The sequence below is a fragment of the Manacus candei genome, unplaced genomic scaffold, assembly GCF_025592945.1.
Source record: "Manacus candei isolate 608988 ecotype Guabito, Panama unplaced genomic scaffold, ASM2559294v1 h1tg000159l, whole genome shotgun sequence".
Lineage (NCBI taxonomy): Eukaryota > Metazoa > Chordata > Aves > Passeriformes > Pipridae > Manacus > Manacus candei.
Window position 1 is genome coordinate 3,560,630 of NW_026138207.1, and position 20,058 is coordinate 3,580,687.

The following is a 20,058-nucleotide window of genomic DNA, read 5'->3' on the forward strand; positions in this document are numbered from 1 at the left end:
TAAAAAGAGACAGACAAAAAGGAATAACCCCTTCTTGACAGGATTTCCTAAATTAAGAACCATGCCAAGGAGAAAAGAGAGAGGGGATAAAATGGAGGAACATATTTATAGGTGTATCACTCAGCCATACAGATTAAATGGCATTTCGAGATGGGTGACACTGGATGTCAAGCAGAAGAAAACCAAGTACCTGTAGGGTGAAGGCTAGGAATAAGAAAACAGAGCAGAGAAAGGAGAAATCAACAGCACTCCAACAATGCAAGCAGGATCCCAAGACTCAGAGGCGAGTCAATCATGCAGTCAAGAGACTAAAGGCTCCTTCCTCCTGCTGCTGTTCATCTGTGGGTAGATCCCTCTGCCTTTGGCCAGTATCAAGCAGTTTCACTTTTGGAGACAGTCGCCAGAACTATGGCCACTGACCTGCTCCAGGCAAGCATTCCTGTGCCAGCAGTGCATGTTGCTCTCTCCTCCACTCATGCCATGTTGTGTCTCTGGCAGCTGCCTGGCCCTGCTCAACCCATGTGCAGGACAGCACTGCTGGCTGCAAGGGCACCCTGACCCCTTCATCAGTGTGGGTCCTGTCCACCTGCACCACATGGCACCCACAGCTAGATCTGTACTGTCCCAAAAAGCCTTGGAGAAGGATTTTGAGGGGATTTATACAACCTCTCAGAAAATGTGCAAAGAGTGTGTTGCCTTAGCAACTCAGCCAGGCAAGTTCTTGGTTAATATGGTACCTTGGGATAAGAGCCCTGACACTGGTGCCTGGGAGAAGGCAAATAATTTTTGCCTAAACATGATACTTTTATCATCCTGCCTTCTCTCCCTGAAGAAATACATTTCAGCTGTGTCCCCTCAAACTAACATTGGATAGTTTGTAATTATTTCATAATGAAGTCTGGCACTTAACAAGTATGTTATGCTCTGGTATTAAATGGATTAGCTTGGTAACTGCTGATTTTTGTGACTTCCAAGTCAGTCAGTGGCATCCACTCTACTTTTCCCATCTTCCGTCCCCATCCTCTCTTTGCAGAAAATTACAATTGTCATATTTCAAAATAGCAGAACCATTAGAAATTTTACCATAAAATTCGGTAAGAACTGGCTTGAGGCTATTCCTACATGTAAAGATACAGCATGTCACACATTTTATCTACAACTTCACCAAACCTCTACAGCTCTTCATTTGGAATCTAGAATTGTTTCACTGACAGTAACGGAACTGTTGGAAACATTACCAAATGTCAATAGTTGACAGTGACGGCATGCAAGGTCTTCTTTATTTATGCATCAGGAATAAAATTTTTCCTACCTTGCTTATTTCTTTAACATATAATTTTTATATACTAAAGAATGTAAATCAGAAAATTATTCACAATTACCAGTATCTGCATTTGTCTCATGTGCGACTTAGCTGAGAACTTCCTGCCCAATCCCCAAGAGGCACACAAACTTAAAAGAACTAATTAAGTAAGAAAAAAATGAAAGGAGAGGAAAAGGCAGAAGTGAGAAAGCATATATAAATTGCTCATCTACTGTGGATCACACTACAGGATGTTTTTAATGATCATGTCACAAACAGTAACGATCATAATGCTTCCAAAATCACCAGGCAATGTTCTGCAAGAGCATCAAGAAGAACATGAATCCTTACAATCCTTACAGACTCACGAGATTGCTGGGATTATGTTGTTAGTAAACAGAGTATTTTAGGGGTTACAGTGATTGGACTGAGTTGACGGTTGGACTTGATGATCTTAAAAAGTCTTTTTCAACCTTGATGATTCTATGATTCTATAACAGACCCCAATATATTTACAAGGGAAATTGTCTATTTTGTATATAAACAAGCTTGAAGACTTTATAAAAAGGATACTGTAGCATAAGACATTTGTCAAGGCCTCAGACCATCTGAGCCTCTTGACTAAACAAGCAAACAAATGAACAAAAGCAACTACACACACCCCCCCATAGACCAAACACACTTGGAAACTTCCTTAAAAGAACAGACATAGTTCCTTCCCTCTTACTCCCTTCCAATCCTCACCCAGATGGCATCTTCTCAAGCTGACATAAAGTCAGCTTAGCACTGCTGTATTTCAAAGACACTGTTTGTGCAAATGGTTGCTCTGGTTCTGCAAATTAATGATGCAGTCTGTATTACAATGGATATAAAGTATAATTCAATTTGTTAAGAAGAACATCCCATTCTCATCTTAGAGCGTATAACATACTCGTATGCATTGAATGGATAGATAGGTTGGAAAAGCATCTCAAGAATACACAAAGTCTATCTGCACTTGGCAGAACCCATCTTGAACAAGCCAAGAAGCGGTTGGACCTCAGCCATGGTCTGAACTCACCGTTTGCCACATGCCATGGTTGATAAGAGGTCCAGTGCTTGTCACACGCCCTATTCCATTGTATTTCAGCTGCAGCTCTAGCCGTCCTTTGCGCAGTGCCAAGACTATCCATGTGCTGTCTTGATGGCCTCCAGCAAAGAAAAGGATACCTTCAGGATCAAAGGTTCTAAAGTCGAACTCAGCCACAAGTCTGACCACACAGGTGCCAAGAAATAAATTAGTTATGCAGAATTCAAAAACCACAGAGTACTTTCCATACAGATAGCATCAATTTTAGCAGCTACAAAGCTCTGTTAAAACATGCTAGTTTTTAATGCACTCCTGAAAGACTTAAGCTGTGAAGACAGGTTTTAAAATAGCATCAATAAAGAATACAATACTATACTTCAGTAATTATCCTAACAGCTCTGTGGTCATGGCTGGCTTTCTCAATTACTGGCTTGGATAATGTTTTGCCTTACAAGACTCCATAATCCAAGCAAATAATGGTGAATGTAGGACTAATTGTAATAGTAACAACTTAACACCCTTGCATGCATCAGTCAGAGCATTTGACTGTCATTCTAAATTGTCCTCACCTCGTCAGTTGTTTCCTTTTGAAGCGCAGCCTGATAACAGGAGTGCCGCTGAACATCCTCCCCAGGTACAAGGATTTAATACTTCTTCCAACAGCAAAAGGCACACATGGTATGATGTTCTATAATCAAAACACATTTTTTGAGTGCTTATTCTCCTCAGAGAGCAGAAAGAGAATCAAAGAGTATGTCTCCACTTCTTTTCTCATGTAGATGCTATACATATAAAGACAGAACTGTTGACTTTCGTACTGATTGGTGGATGAAGATGAAGAAAATCATCTGGACAATAAAACCAGGGACTCAATATAATTATAAATGTGTTTAGAGATTTGTTGGACACTTGTACTTCTTGCTGCCTTTTACAAATGTGCCAACTGAAATGTTGAAACTACCGTATGGTGCTATTTCTCGGAAATAGAATTTGGTTTTTTTCACACTAAGAGATGATGTACAAATTTGCAGGTTGTTTATCATTAATTAATACAATACATAGTGCACTGTAATGTTTATTCTCTCAAAATACAATTGTACAGAGAACATTTCCTCTTTTCTTTCCTCCCCCCCCCCCCCCCACTATCTGCCCTGGAGGAATGCTTTCCTGTTACATGATGAAATCATATTCATAAGGTACAGCATAAGGTTTTCTACCACATTGTTCCTGCAACAAAAGATGTGCTAAGAACATGCTGTTGGTTGGTTACCACAGAGGCAGCCTGTGCCACTGAAGCCCATCCCCCTCAAATGCCTGGAGGACGAAAGTGTCAAATGCAAGTGCTGGTCCATAACTTACGCCACAGGCCCTTAGACCTTTGCACCAACCTAGTGGACCTTACTCGGAAAAGCTTGTGCAGCCAACATAACTCATAGTCAAACAGAGGGCTGGCAGGGCTATCACTGGATCTGGGACAGGAGGAGCTGGAAAAGAGAGACTTTCAGGAGAAAATTTCTTTTCAGGAGACCTACTGTCCCCAGCTCATGCAACTTTGCCAATAGGATTCCCTCCTGCTGTTCACTTGGCTCAAATGACTTTAGTCCAGAGCTTCATCAGTTATTCTTAATTGCAATGTAAAGAAAAGGTCTGTTCTGCAGTTACAGCAATGAACACTGACATACCTCACACGTATTCATATCCTGGGAAAGTTTCACTCCCCCTCTGCCATCACAATGACAGGTATAACTCCCTGGTGAGTTGACACAGGTCTGTTCACAGAGCTTTTCTTCACATTCATCTATATCTACACAAAACCAGCAAAGAAGAGAGGAGAAAACAGTGAGTTTCTTTAAACATGAATCACTGGGGAGGGGAAGCATTATTAGTGCTGTTTCGTAGCACCTCCCCCTTGAGCATGTCCAAGTGCTCTGTGGCCAGTACTTACCCTATGCCACATCTTTACAGGAGAGAAGAGTGAGAATTAGCATCTGCACAAAGCTATTTTCATAGACAGATTCCAGCTGCCCAAATCAGTGGGAAGGCTGGAAGCTGTTGGAGCAGAGCCCTGGGCTTTAACTTCTAGACAAGACTTCCTCCCTTCAGTCCCTTTCTGCTATGCCTGTGCTGACTGGCTCCTGCTCCTTCAACTGAGGGACTGCAAGTAAGCACTGAGTTTCTCATTCATTTTTTTCTTTTTTTCTTTTTTTTTCCTTTGGCTTCTTTTTATCTGCTTCACAAACAATTGCAGGAAAACAAATTCTGACAGTCTACAGGGATCTCTTCAGGCAGAGGTAAAGACTTAGAGCTCAGCAGGACTGGTTGGTGTGTGATTTGAGCCAGTATATTAACTTAGACAAAAGGCAGGGAACAATGCTAGTTTTGGAATACTTTCAAAGCTTACTCCATTGAGAAAGCTTGCAGGCAGTGTAGCCAGCAGAACTGTGCATGGTTCCAACACATATTAAGCTCATAGTTCAGAGTAATACCACAAGACAGGTTATGAAAGAACAGCTACTGCTCTGTAACTTTTCTTGTCCAGAGACAGCAATATGCACAGATGCTTCTGAGATTTCACCAGACCTTGCACTTGTCATGAATTCAAGAAATCTCAGTACTCTGGCTTGTACAGCTTGATTCAAGTCATCAAAGTTGACTGCAAACTCAGTGAACTCAAAGACAACTGCAAACTCTATGAACTCAAAGACCACTGCAAGCCTGATGAACTCAGATTGAAATCTGCAAACTCACTCCCAACTAGAGAGATGGAACAGAAGTCCAGTGTGTAAGCAAGATTAAAAAAAAAAAGAAAAATGCTTTTACTGAAGCCTGAAACTAAATTTCAGGGGGTTTACAGCTTTAAATTATGTAATAAATGCTAATGTGATGTTATTTCATGAGCTTACCCTGACAAGTTTTTTTCACGTCATCATACTTGTAGCCTGGGTCACAAAGACATTCATACGAGCTTACTAAATTTTTACAATGAGCTTCTCCACAGATGTCTGCTGATGCTGCGCATTCATCTATGTCTGCAAAACAAGTAATTGAACAACATGGCTTGAGAGGAGTATAACCACTATTCATATACTGGAGTAGGCTTAGGGTCAAGAAATTTTGGAAACTGAAAAACCAGTATCTTTAAGATACCTTTAGGGGTAGCTAGCTATGAGAAGTGACTTCAGGCTTTCAAAACCAGTTGGTCTTTCTTTCTTAAAGCCATTAACCACTACTGGAAAAAAACAATACAAAGTGAGCAAGGAGAAAAACTGTAAAACAAACCAACTCCCAGAAAACCAAAAAGTCACACTCCCTTCACTCAGGGGGGCTGAAACTGCAGGTTAAAAAACCAACAGACAGGAACTGAGGAACAGCAGCATGAATGTTACCAAAACACTGAAGGGAGATGCAGCCTGCAGCACATTGCAGATTTCTGTTCTCTGTCCTCAGACAGGCAAACAATAATTTTTCACACATTTAGTAAATTAAGATCTATACCTGCTGATCTATAGTGGCAAAGGGGAATTGAAGCAGCTCATTTTGTCACAGAGAACAAGTCATGTCTGAGAGATGTTCTGGGGTTTCACCATGAAGGATAAGAACTGGAGGTTCATAAAAACACACAAGTGTTTTCCTAAGATGTTAACTAATACCCAGCAAAATCCTGCTGTTGACAAAACATTTGCAGTATACTGAGAGTTTAATATTTATGTTTGCTTTCTAGTATGTGTTAAAACTACAATTACACATTACACTTGTTGATTTTCCCATGTATGAGTGAGCTGGCTGAAGGTCTACCTAGTACCCTATGAAGCCTAGTCTACAAATTAAGACAAAAGGTAACTTTTGTGTGCATGCACATGATAAAAGGAATAAACATGAAAGAAAGTCAAAATGCAATGATAAATCTGAAGTAGCAATAACCACACCTGACAGCAACCTCAGCAACTGCAGGGTCACACACTGAAGCTAAAGAATGCTTTTATACTACTGCTCACAGTGCCCTAAGTGACAGTATCAGGGTATGAAACAAATATACGTAAGTATGAAAACAAATGTATATGTGAGCACCCTCACCATTCACCTGTCCCTGCCAACTGGCACCAGAGGACAATTCAAAAGTGAAGTTGGCTCTTCTAAGTGGGTACTCCCATTAGAAAGGGATACTATGTAATCTATACAGTCATTTTTAGAGTGGAAGTGACATGGAAATAAAATCTTGCTCTTTGTCTTTTTGCTGGTAGCATTAATACACTCTTCAGATCAGGTATGTTTAGAAATATGTTGTCACATCCATCTGTAAGAGGTATATACACAAACTTACCCATTTTTTATGAGATACACATAACTTTAACAATCACTGTAATCATTAATGAGTCTTTGTCTCAGCATGTAGTTTTATTAACACTTCTGAAATCTCAGTTGCTTAAGTTTTGGTTATGTAAATTCATTTAAAAGTTTCAATCAGATATTTCAGATCCTCACTTTCTGTTCCCACCTGCTATATCTGCCAACCTTCACTAGGGCCTTTCTACATGTATTAATATTCAGTCGCAGTGAATTTAGCCATCTGTATCTGTTTGAATTAGCTGCTGCACATATCCAAATTTAGAAAAATAAAATAAGAAACACACAAAAGAAAAACAAATGGCTCATATACTACAGCACTGTGAGACTGGAAAGAATCATAACAATGCATTTGGCCAGCACTTCCTCCTCTCAGTGTCAGGATATGAGGACTGATCGGCTAAACCAATTTAGCACAATCCAAGCCACAAATCCTCTGTGAATCACGCCTGTGTTAGGATATTGACAGCATCATGGTCCGACTGCTGACAAGCCCAGGCGTGTAGGCTGGCTGGAGCACCAAGCACAATGCCAGTGGAGCACAGCCAACAGGAGCTACCAGCAAGTTTCTGCTGGGCTAGGGAGCAGACCAGGACTGCTCAGGGCAACCCAGCTCTCCAAAATGCAGGCACAAGTCACCAAGCATCCCCTGAAGCAAAAGGAGAGTCCCACCAAAACTTACCTTCACATATTTTGCTGTCTTTAAGAGTGTAACCACTGTTGCATGAGCAACGGTAGCTGCCTAGCTTGTTGAGACAGACCTGGCTACAGCCACCGTTCTGCGTTCTGCATTCATCAATATCTACATCAAAATAAAGTGTTAGTCAGCTTTTCATCTCTGTGAATAATCTGGAGGGTGAGAGTGGGATAGGCACTGGGAAGCAGAAAGATCAAACAAGAAACAGTATTACAACTGCAACGCAATGACTACAAAAAGCACAAAGATTTCATTCAAACACTTGGAGCACATTAGCTCGCTTGTTTAATAAAACAAAAAAAAGAAAAGGCAATGTAACTGAGCATCTCCTTCACGGCTCTGAGAATGCCTATCTTTAGTCACTGTGCAGGTGAAGAAGTTCATTTGCAGAAGCAAACTAATTATAATGCATTTTATATCATAACTAAGTTTTAAAATCATACTATGACCAGTAAGTTCAGGATGAAAGTTTTAAATAAAACAAGAACACTATATCCTTACTACTACAAAACTCATAAAAACACAAAAAGTTTTAAGTTCTCAGCTACTGAGCACTGTATGCCTCACTGAAGTTGGCAGTAAAATCCCAGAGCCTTGATTTCACCCTTGACCTGCCCTACCTGCTCATTATGTCCTGCTTATCTATGGGACTCTAGAGTCAGCTGATGAGTAGAACATCACATGTCATGGAATTTTATAGGAAAATAAGGGAATATGCTTCAGACTGATCATTGTCTGAGCTCTCAAAGCTGACTGGATACTGACTGGTCTGCTTTCTGAATTGCTTAAATGTGCTCCTTGTGAGCGACCCTACAATCTCACCACGATATTTACGTGAGAAGGAAAGGTTTTGGATCTCTTGCTATCTTGGTTGCCACAATTCTGGACTGGCTGAATGTGACTTCTAGCCATTCCTTACCTGACAGGAAGCCTTGCAGGCAGAAGGGGAAAAAAAAGAAACCAGAAAATGGGAGGAGGGAAGATAATTTGTAGAGAAAGCCCTGTGGGTACCTGGCACTCCTTGCACAAACGGATTCTGTCTGAATATTTTCTTTGGAGGCGATGGAAGTATACCCTGGGATATGTGGGATTAAGCGGACGTGGAATAAGGTCCTACTAGCATGGAGGCTTTAACAGACTAATTTCATCAGTTTGTGTATCATCAGACTCAGACTCCAACTTGCTGACTGAAAGTCATTGTTCCCACAGCAGGGATGCTAGAGGGCAGGTGGGCCAGCTTCTCTGGCTCTGCAGTCTGTGATCTGTTACACCGGGGTTCACAGCAGCATCTGCTGCAGTTCTGCTTGAAAAGCCACTACAACTCTATTTCTGCTGCCCCTTTCAGAGGGGTGGGACAGAAAGTCAGAGCCTAACTTCTTAGATTACCTTGCCAAGACCAAGCTAAGCTCCATTAAAGTCATATAAAAATGTTGATGTGAAAAAATTACCTGAGTCAAAGAAGGGTAAAAACACGAGTGGTGTGTAATCCAGGTTCGGTTCTGTGACTTTTGAATTGTGCAGCACAGTATCAATGACCATTTGAGAATACAGCAAAACCCAAAATATCTTTGTTACAAGTATAAAAGATAATGAAACCTGATTACCTTTTTCACATGTTTTCCCCTGCCAGCCACGCTTGCATTCACAATAGAAGTCCCCCTTGAGATCCTCACATTTGACAGTCCCCTCTTTGTGACAAGGATCAGGAGAACACTGGTTTGGCAAATCTGATTTACATAAGGAATAAAAAAGCCAAAACAGAACAGAACAATACATTGAAATCACTGACAAGCAGGAGTTTCACTCTCATTAGAAGTTGGGAAGCTTAAATAGTAATAGGGAATCACTCAGAAATACTCACAGCTGGCAAAACTGGAAGCTAATTCTTAATGCTCACATGCCAAACAAGGTGTGCCAGGAATTTTGCAGAGCACATGCAGTGGAATTCATTTCATTGCAAAACGGAGTGAGCTACCACTGCCCTTATCTGAAGGGCACATCCTGAAAGAAACAACTCAAAGTAGCTCATTTTTAAGAAAGTTAATTCTACTCTCCCTAGTTTTGGAGAAAACAAAAAGCAGTATCAACAAAGTACTCAAGAAGGGATGGGTACTCTTTTCAAGTACTTTTGGTAGTTCAACTGAGGATCTTACCAGAGCTGACAGATTTGCAGCTAGCAAATGTTTATATCTGAATTTTTTGTCAGAGCTTTTCTATTATGTAGAATGAGAATAAAAAAGGAATACCTGTGAGTTAACAGCAAAGGAATAGAAAACCACTAATCCAGTTTACAGAGAGCACAATGATCCTATGGGGATTTTTAAGCCAGGTTTCAATACCTGGCAATGAGTTTTCTCATTAGAAAGCAGCAAAAGAGTAGTCAACACTCTTTGGGGAGGATTGGAGGAAAAAATCTCAAACTATTATCTAACTACTCAACAAATGGAAATCACCCATCTAAATTCACCTGCCCACCTATCTGCAAAACACACAGGGACAGTGCTTCACAGAGGTAACTAAAGGAAGGATGAAAGAATACCCTTGTTCCCACAAAAAAAAAAGAGTTGGTAGCTATCATTTAGTAGTAACCTCTTAACAGTAGTGTTCTAGATCAGTGATCTTCAAAAGCATAAATGTGTTAACTGTTTCCACAACTTTAACCAGAAGGAACAGCGCAGAAGCTCATTCTGCAGATTGCAAAGGTCACCTAGTTCAAGGGCCTTTCTTTTTACACATCTCCTCCCAGCAGTGGGGATTGCCCAGTGGGTACACAATAAGCGAGCAGCAGCAGCAGCAACCTGTTTCCATACACTGGTTCTGCTGAGACCAACATCCAGTTCAGACTCTTGATGATATTCTGAAACATGACCTGTGAACTGATGGGCATATAGGGTGGCAGGGGGGCTTTTAGGAGAGAAACTAGTCATAGATTAGCAGCCCTATCAGACTTCTCAAATTGAGAGAATTAAAAATTCAAATTAATTCCTACTTTTGTCAGGATTATATTGCTTCTATATGTCTCTTCTTAACTTCCTCTGTGTGACCCTGTAAGTCATCTTCATGACAGGCTGCTTTGAAAGAACTTTTAACATTTCTGTGAGGGCAGGCAGAAGCAGCTCCCTTTGATGTCACATGACCAGCATTTTTGTTTGCACTGACTGCCTCAGATTTGAATCTTAGTAATCATAGGATGGTTAAGGCTGGCAGGCATCTTTGGAGGTCACTTGTCCAATCTCCAGAGGGCCCTGCTCAAGGAGGGTCACCTACAGCCAGTTTCCCAGGACCACGTCCAGAAGGCTTTTGATTATCTCCAAGGATGGAGACTCCACAACCTCCCTGGGCAACTTGTGTCGGTTCTGGGTCACTCTCACAGTGAAAAAGTATTTCCTGATGTTCAGGCAAAACCATCTGTGTTTCAGTTTGCTCGACAGTCTTTTGTGCTTTTGGTTTGCCTTTTTAGACAGCCATTAGGACTTATGCTATTTAGGTATAAAAATATGGTACGGGCATATGCTCAAATGTTGGACAGCATTTGTTTTATAGTTATCAAGAAAAAAATGGTCGGCTTCTTGGGCTGCACTGCACGCTGACTGAAGTTAGATGCCCATAGTGCTGTAGTTTATTCAGATTACCATAGAGTACTAATTTCTGATTTCTTTCCATCTATCTCATGGGTACTCTTTTCAAGTACTTTTGATAGTTCGAATGAGACCCTTACCAGAGCTGATACAATAGCATAAAAGTTTTCACTGCTCCTTTCTCTGTAGGTATTTAATTGATCTTTGGGCATAAGAACCGTCTAGAGCAAGTTCAAAAACTACAACAAACATTACCTGTCCACTACACATATATTTATAAAGGATCCACTGTTCTTCTGTAGAGGACTGACAAATGCCAGAAAACAGGAGAAGATTGGCAATATCTGTCATTAAACATAGTGGGCTGAATCAAGCAGAACAAAATAATCAAACAAAGAAAGGAGGTCTATAGAAGGCCATAAATGATCACAAATCTCCATAACTGAAGGAATTTGCATTTCCAGTTATGATTTCATCTACCTCTACCAAAATGCAGCCAAAACACAGTGGTTCCATCCACTCTCTCATTTCAAGTTCTCCTCTGTAACCTGCACAGCTTCAACCTCTAGCTAGGGTCATGCCATTCAGAAGGCAGGCATTTATCCTGAGCCTCAGTAAGGTATCCCTTGTGGGCAAGGCAGGAGAGAGTCAGAGGACTGATAGGGAAAGGAGTGTGACATGGTCAAAGAAATGCCCATTTTCAGTACTTCACCTTCATGCTCAGAAGCTAGTGCCTGGGAAAACTATACTGGAAAAGCATGAATACACAATCCCAAAAGCCTCACAGAAACAACCATACTCTCACTATAAACAAGGCTTAATTTTCTTTATTCCTCTACTCCAGATGTGCAGAGTCAGAGCAAAGCCACAGCCAAAGTAGAGGCCAGGCCATACAAAGGAAAACACAGCTACAATTCTCAACATCCACCTGCCAGAACACCTTCTGATGAATCACTGCCCAGCTGACACACTACTGGAGGTGGAGGAGTTGGAGAAGGAAAGGCCATGTTTAGGCAGCAATGAGCTATGATAGAGCAGGTCTGACCGGGATATTCCTTTTTCCTAGACAGACCAGAATGTGTGTACAGGAAACAGAATGGTTTAGGTACAGTAAGCCAAGTCTTCTTTTTTTTTTTTTTTCTTGAAGCTGCACAAACCAAGTCTCCCAGATATGGCAGTGTTTTCAAAATCTCTTGATAAGCAAAACAAATCAATAGGGTTATGCATGACTTATCTAGTGTACCCACAAGTTTCTGATTCTTTCCCTCAAACTGGATTCTGATATGCCTTGCAGAGCCAAATGGTAATAACACTGCTCAGCAGAATAGTAAGCTATGGCAACCATGGTAAATGGCAGGAACAACCAAGGATGTTTTTATCACATCGACACAGTGCTGATAGTTTGCAGCCTCTTATCATGAGAGGCTGAGAACACAAGACACAGTCTTACGCTCCTCTGGTGGCTTCAAAGCTGTATAATTCTACCAACTTCATAAAAGGTGCTCCTGATTTAAGCAATCACAAAAGAAAATGGTGCTTTTGTTTCCATTCATTTACACAATGGATTTTGTAAAGCTGTTCAAAGTAATGATGGGCATGACCTTTTTGTGTGCTTTGAGCTATGTCTGATAGCACATAGGTAGCTCATAAGTGGACACAGAGAATAGAACTACCAGTTCCATTTTTGAAGTCTTGGATGGAAACAAGACTTTACTTATGTCTGCTGACTGCCACTTCCAGTTCATTACTCCATGCTATGAATTTATTTTTTGATATTCACAAAAAGGTGCATAGTAAAACTTCCTAAGGGAAATATTAGGTTGTGAAGATTATGACAGTCACTACTGAAAAGCAGGCATGTGACATAACAAAAATCTCATTTTGTTTTTTAAGGCCACATGAAACCTCATTTCCAAAAAATCCTGCACAATTTTCCAAAGTCTTGCAGAACCAAATCCTTAATTGCTAGCTGACATGCAGGATCTTTTTTAGAAAAATATTCAGATCTGCAGACCAAAGTACAGGTGTCTGTGTGTAAAGTAAACATCTATCTGCAAAGCAACTGGAAACACTCACTGCAGTTGCTAGAGATAGTAAATAAACAGTCCATACATGGATTCAGGTCTCCCCAGAGCTGGCACAATTTGGTTGATGGAATCCCTCTAGAACCAGAGGAGATTAACGCTCCACTGACTGTGATGGGAATACTACTCATGTAGAACAGTGCTAGAAACACCTGCATCTAACTCTGAATCCAGAGCTGAATCCTAACTGTAAACCTGATCTAAAGAGCTTACGAAACTAGGAATCCTCACATCTTCTGATAAGCTGCCTAATCACTGTCACAGTTAAAATTTCTACCTTATTCCTAGTAAAAACTAGTGTAGTTAATCACTCTCCAGCCCTCAGGCTGTGCAATGTCTTTGTACACCAGGTTAAAAGAGCCTTCCACTAAAAGAGCCTTGTTTTGAGGGGAGAAGGCTGTTAAGAAACAAAATTTAAAAGCATCTTGCAGGCACAAAACCACAGAGCTACACAGTCTTTTAGCAACATCTGTGAAAAATTAAGAGGCACACTGGAACTGGCTAAGCACAAAGCCTGTCATTCTTCCAAGTGCGTTTCAGGTTCCTTTCTGTTACTTCTCCTGTGAATCGACAATGGCTAGCCAAAACTCAGCCATTTTAAAATCTTTTAATATTTTGATGGGGGCAAATATTATCATTTTCTTTCCAAACCACTACATACGAAATGGGCAGTGAGCCCTAAAAACAATTATTCAGCTTTTATTTTTTCAGATTTTTTCATCGCCAACCTTTAGACTTGCATTTCTAAAACACCGTTTAGCTGTTTGGAACAAGTGCTCCCAGTTGATATAACCATTTTCATCAAAAACTCCTGCCTCTGCCATGCCACACACACAAGTAAAAGTAAGCATTGAGCCTCATACCCCACTTCGAATTAGCTGACACAGGTACCACAAGTCCAAGAATTCCCAGTTCAGAGCACTCTTAACAACCATAAGTGATACTGCTAACATCTGTAAGTGATATGAGGGCAATTCTTCACATACCACTTACCAACCTTGGAATTCACTCTTAAAAAAGGTTGCTGTAATGCAGTTCATAAATGTGAAAGGTCAACTAAATACTGATCCTGCTTTGGTAGCACTGGTACAAATGCATGACTAATCAAACTTGATCACAATAAAAGACTGAAACACAGGGGTAAAAAGAAAATAAATATACATACATGTGATTTTTCTCCCCATTTGTTCTGCTCCCAGGACGTATTTAGAACACTTATGCAGTTTTATACCTTTAGCACTGCTAAGCTTCAAGAGGCAACTAGAAATGTATTAGAAGAATTCCCTTCACCCACTACAAAGTTATCAGTTTGACTTCCAAATTAATTTGAGTTTTTAAAGTTTGCAATATTTAAAGCACAGTCACATGACACGTGAAACTCATCTCCGTAATGTAAAGAAGGCTGTCATGAGCCTGAGTTTGACTTTAAGCTTTTCTTAATGTTCCTTAATAGAGTGAGCCAAAGTTAGCAAGAGAATAGAAAATGAAAGGCCAAGCATAGTGTACAGCCTTACATACATCCTACTTCTTGTCCCTCTTGCTCCTCAGTTTATTCAGACCTTGGGAAACTGGTGGGAAAGAAACTTGCATCATAAAATACCGAAGTACTAAAACATGACAGCAAGATGGCATTAGGTTATAAATGGAAAAGATTTTGTTGGTGGTATGGAGTCTCGAGCCTAGAGAATAGGAAGACCAGTACTAAAATACTATCAGAAATGGAGATGGCTAAGCTAGTACCACACCTTTAGACAGAATGAGAGAACATTTAACTACAATATACAAACCAAAAATGCTTACTATGAACGCATGTAAGGAAATCTGGACTTCTTGTATACGGTGACCCATATTTCTGAATACAAGCTGAAGAATAGAAAATAAAATCGTTATTTTTATAATGATGACAGGACAGCGCTTCAAAGCATGTAAAATGATACCTGGACTGCAAGGATTTGGAAGGTGGATGCAAAATCTATGCAATGTTATAATCTCCCAGATGCCTTAAAGTTCTTAAGTTCATTAATTTTTTTTAGCTTTGATGTACAGCAGTTATAAACCATTTGAAGAGGATGATCACTTAACCAGATGCTACCATGATTCTAAAACTGTGATAGTAGCTACTCAAATGTGACCAACTAAATTTCTTAAAATACCTAAAAAGCACAAAGATTTTTTTCACACCATGACTATGATACAGTCAATAAAATAAGTCAGTGGTTCAATAAGTAAAGGCATCTTTTTTTTTTTAAATACAGAGATTAGTTAATAACTAAGTTAATTAAAATGGGAAAAAGGTAGAAAACTACGGATTACTTAACAACACTGCAAGCCACAGATACATATGCAACATCAAGATTTTAACATGCAGAAAACACATAGAACATCTATGTATGCGAATGTAAATGTAAATAAAAAAACACACCTCAAAGTACTATAAGGAACATACACTCTAAAGTTAGCAATGCATGTTTATTGCAATCATATTTCCATCATGTTTCTTAGCAGAGGTTTCAGCTGTAACAAGCTCCAGTGTCAGGCATCACATACCAGCACTGCCACAAAGTAAAAGTAAAAGATGCAACTCACCCAAGTATTTCGGGTAAAAATATTCCTGTAGAAAGGGAAAAAAAAAAGGTAAAAATTTATTGAATAACATTTGCTTCTATTGTCATACCATTTAAGAGCTGCTGTCAGTTTAGTGCTCTTGCGTGACAGTTGTTTAACAAGTTCCAAACACCACCATCCTAATTTCTTTTTATTCAGAACCAGAAACACCACAATATCATACATATATTTTGTCATTTGAAAAGGAAAGAAACATTAGCTCCAGTCTCAAGGTATTTTTTGATGGCAGCTGACCTGGTCAGTGGCAGTGGCTGAATACGAAGCCACTTACCCACCAAGAGGTAAAGGTGCTAATGATGACATGAGATAGGGGCAAAACCCTAGAGGGAAAGTGGAGGGGGAACCTTCAGGCCCTGGGTGCCAGCCCATTACCTGGAAGGTGAATGCTCTTCCCCCCTGCCCCGGCCACGTGGCCTGGCAACCCCGTAAGGAGCTCACACAGACCACCAGGGAGGGACGGACGAAAGAGGAAGTTTATTGTGGGGATAGGGGTTTATAAGGCTTTTAGGAGGGTCAGAAGGGGACCAATTACAGGTTCAGGGTCATACAGAAAATCCAATCAGGTAAAGAGTTAACAGCCAATAGGAAGGGGTTAACAAAGGCCAACGAGAAACACCTCAGGACACCTTCCCAGGACACTCCCGTATGGGAGACAATAGTCCTTCACAAGGGGTGTTGGGAAGAAGGAGCAATGACTTTGCAGAAAAGCAAAAGCCATTTTAAAACCTGTTTAAACCACCTTAAAAACTTCTGTTTCTATAACATTTGAGCTGTTTTCTTATTTTTCTTCACTAGTCCATCTCTGACAGGACTTCTTCCATCCTATATATGGCAAATCCATTGCCACAGGAAAGTATAGGATCATTTAGTCACCCAGTACATCCTCCGAGGCACTCTGTTGATGCAGAACATGGCCAGCACACTAACACCACAGTCACCCAAAATGAAAGGGTACCATTTGCTCTTCCAACAAGCACTCTACAACTCCCACTACAACACCACCCACCCCAGTACCACCCACTCCATCGTGCAGAGAGTCTGCTCAAAGAAGGGAATAATGGCAATTTGCAACTGAGGGGAAAACTGACATTCATTAATCTAAAACCAGACTGCAAAGGGCATTCCCACTGCCTTCGTGGTACACGGTCATGTGTTACTGTTCCCTGCTTTGCATCAACAAAGTGCAGCCATCCAGAGAGAGCAGCCATTTGCTGATGGGATGTGGATCCACCCCTGCATGTCAGAAAACTACTGAGCCTGGTGAGGCCTTGCCACCCACAATTGCTTGCACCAACACAGAGAAACAGCAGGAAAATACAATTGTGCTGCATAGAAGGATGGGAAGTTGGCTGAAGTTGATCATTGTATCACATTTTTAAAAAAAGTACAAAAATTCATGGCTAGGAAAAAGCATTTCTTTCCACCTTTATAGTGGTTTTCATAATGTATAAGTCATCAGTTCAAGCACTGTTAAAATTGTGACTGGGGCATGCAATAATATAAGTCATCAGTTCAAGCACTGCTAAAACTGTGACTGGGGCATGCAATAAGGAAAAAACTTATGGATTGTACTGGTGCTTAATTTTTTTGGTTAAAATAGACCACTTCTCAGCTAATTGTGAAAGCATTTGAACAACATAATTCTCTTTCATACACCATGAGCAATTTTCATATAACACTATCTTCGGTGAGATTGGGACAGTAAATACCCTGCATTCTACAAAATTAAATTGGTCTATACAATGTAAAAGGTAAGAAACTATTTTATCTTCTCCTCTAATTACAGATGTTTGGATAGGCTCGTGCACTCTTACAGGCATGTATAAACAACAGAGATAGGCTCATGCCATGATCCAGTTTGATCTGGACTGTCCAATGCAATCAATTGCATTGCTGTCATTTACCAGAAAAATCAATTGCTTCTGGCAAATATGCCCCAGTAACTGAAATGCACCATGAAATTCAGCCTAAATTATCAGAGCACCAACAAAGAAGTAGAGTAGCAGCTTATACTTATGTTCATTTTCAATTCTGACATGAGCATAATAGGCTAGGCATCTTTTGGGGTTGAGCTTTGAACTGTCTCTTTGGGTTAACATAGTGTTGAGCTCAGAACTCACTACAGTCCCTGTTCCCTATTTTTTTTGTTTGTTTTAAGGTTTAGTTTTGGAAAGAACAAATCAAAAAAGTGCAGTCAAAATAAAAATAAATCCAGCACTCTAAGTATTCAGGTGAGTGTCCAATTGTACTATTAACCATAAGCTGAACTTTAGCCAGCACTTGAGGAGAAAAAGCTAGTGGCATGTAATAAAATATTCAAAACATTTCTTTCATTGGTTCTCCTTTTCCAACATACTTCACAAGAATGTGCAGATGTGTTTAACCACCAACAGGATAATCCAGACTCTGGCAAGAACAACTGTTTGGGCACTCAGAACAATAAATAGGAGCTTTCATATTCATGGCCATCAGCCTAATTGCTCCAAGTCAGTGGTGGCAAAGGCATGAAACTTCATTTTCTCCTTGACCTCTGATGAATGAGTTGAGTGCTAGAAAAGTGGTATAGAGTTTACTTTTGTACAAATAACCCTCTAAATGCAAACTGACTGTATATTGATTCAATGCCAGCTGAACAGCAGACTAGTGAAAGTCCAAGACATGGTACCATGACAAGCTTCATTTCACAAGGTACAGAACCAAGGTAAGTGATTTAAACAGGGGGCTATTAATAGAAATTTAACCCTTCTTTCCCCATCTTCTGCATTTACTTATACAAAAGCACTTGCTGATCAGTAGCACTTCACCAGGTTTACAGGACCTGCTGATACTACCATTCTAAAATAAAGCAATGTGATGACAGGTTCTAACATTACTCATTCTTATATGATTAACTTTTCATATTTCTCCATAATCAATTTTTCTTACAACAGGCTTTTGGAAATACAATGACAACATATTTCCATTCAGCCAAAAGATTAATCAAGAATGAAGGACAAATGATCTCACACCTTGAGAAAAGGAACTTGCTTAAACTGAAAGTAACAGTCCCTTTTCAAAAAATATCAAGGAGAAGTTTTCTTAGTTAAAAATTCAAGCTGTGCCTAACTCCACAATGCCTTTTCAGTCTTCTGTGCTGTACTAAGCTTTAATGACTCCCAGATGTCAGGGAAGATAAAGATCCTACACAGGGTCAAGTCCATGTTAAAAGCATGAGACTTATCTTCTCCCCACCAGAAGTGTTCAATTGTATTTTCATGATCCAACAAAAATGCCAAGAGAAATGCTTGAGGCTTGCTAAGAAAGAGTTGGCAAAGATTCTCTATTACTATTCTGCTGATTTATCAGCTATCCATCTTCAATTTCAGGCTTACCAAATATATCACCATCCAGAAAGCACACACAATTCATATGATCAAAACACAAGAAGTTATTTAACTGTTACTGCTGGGGTGGTAAAAATCATGACAGAATTATGTGTTAAATTTTCAGCTTGGACTCTGGTATAAAAAGTCAATGTTTAAATGTTGTCAGCCCTTCCCCTTTGGATTTGCTTTCCTAATTATAGCTGAAAATAAAAGCAGGAGAAATGGACTTTTAAAATAAAAAGCTATAAACAAATACATGTTGGACATAAACATCCTGTGGATACGCTGCTGTACAGACACTGACCTCACCAAGCTCTTTAACCCATCTGTCCAGTAGCAATGTCCCACTGCAGGCAAGAGGAAGACAATACCTTGCAGAAGCACCAACCTCCACGAGAGACCAACAGTCACAAATGTAGTTTCAACAACTCCAACCTCTGGGAACACTCCTACCAAAAAAACTTAATGTATCTGCACCCCTCTTCCTTGTGACCCAACATACCTTCTGCCTGACTGGTTCCCATGTATCAACCAGCAGGGCTGGGATGCCAGAAGCTACAATAGTCAAGGGCCTGGCAGTAGGACACCAACAGCCTGTGGTGTCCCAGGAACACGAACAGTCCTTTTGTAAACTACATCTTTTATCTGCTGTAAGTACAGTTCAAATGTAGTATGAGCTACACACCAGAGCTGTCACCCAACCATGAGTTCCACGTCATGTGCCATCCAAAGTGCAGCTCAGCAGAGATCTCAGGTAAAGAGGAAGAAATAGGGGAGACTGAAGTGCCTAACATCTGCAAGTCTCCACCCTTTTGGTGAGGTGGAAAGCACAGCATGAGGCCAGTCTCTCCAGGCAGGTCCTGGCTTGCTTACTTCAACTCAGCTCAAGAGACCTTTCCCTTGCTGTGCAGGAGACAGTTATAACAGTAAAGATTTAAGCTCTACAGTCTCCACCCCTTTCATACGAACACATGCAGGAGCAAGTCTTACGAT

General features: G+C 40.3%; 1 protein-coding gene across 1 annotated transcript in view; it reads right to left on the reverse strand.

Annotated features, from left to right (window-relative positions):
- Positions 1-20,058, reverse strand: part of GAS6 (growth arrest specific 6) — a 42,680-nt gene that overhangs the window by 11,700 nt on the left and 10,922 nt on the right. The window contains exons 3-10 of the mRNA XM_051772747.1: positions 15,662-15,686; positions 14,876-14,938; positions 9,018-9,140; positions 7,399-7,518; positions 5,276-5,401; positions 4,055-4,176; positions 2,942-3,060; positions 2,364-2,553 (exon numbers count right to left, since the gene is read on the reverse strand). Coding sequence (XP_051628707.1) covers positions 2,364-2,553; positions 2,942-3,060; positions 4,055-4,176; positions 5,276-5,401; positions 7,399-7,518; positions 9,018-9,140; positions 14,876-14,938; positions 15,662-15,686 — 888 coding nt within the window. The remainder of the gene's footprint in view (positions 1-2,363; positions 2,554-2,941; positions 3,061-4,054; positions 4,177-5,275; positions 5,402-7,398; positions 7,519-9,017; positions 9,141-14,875; positions 14,939-15,661; positions 15,687-20,058) is intronic.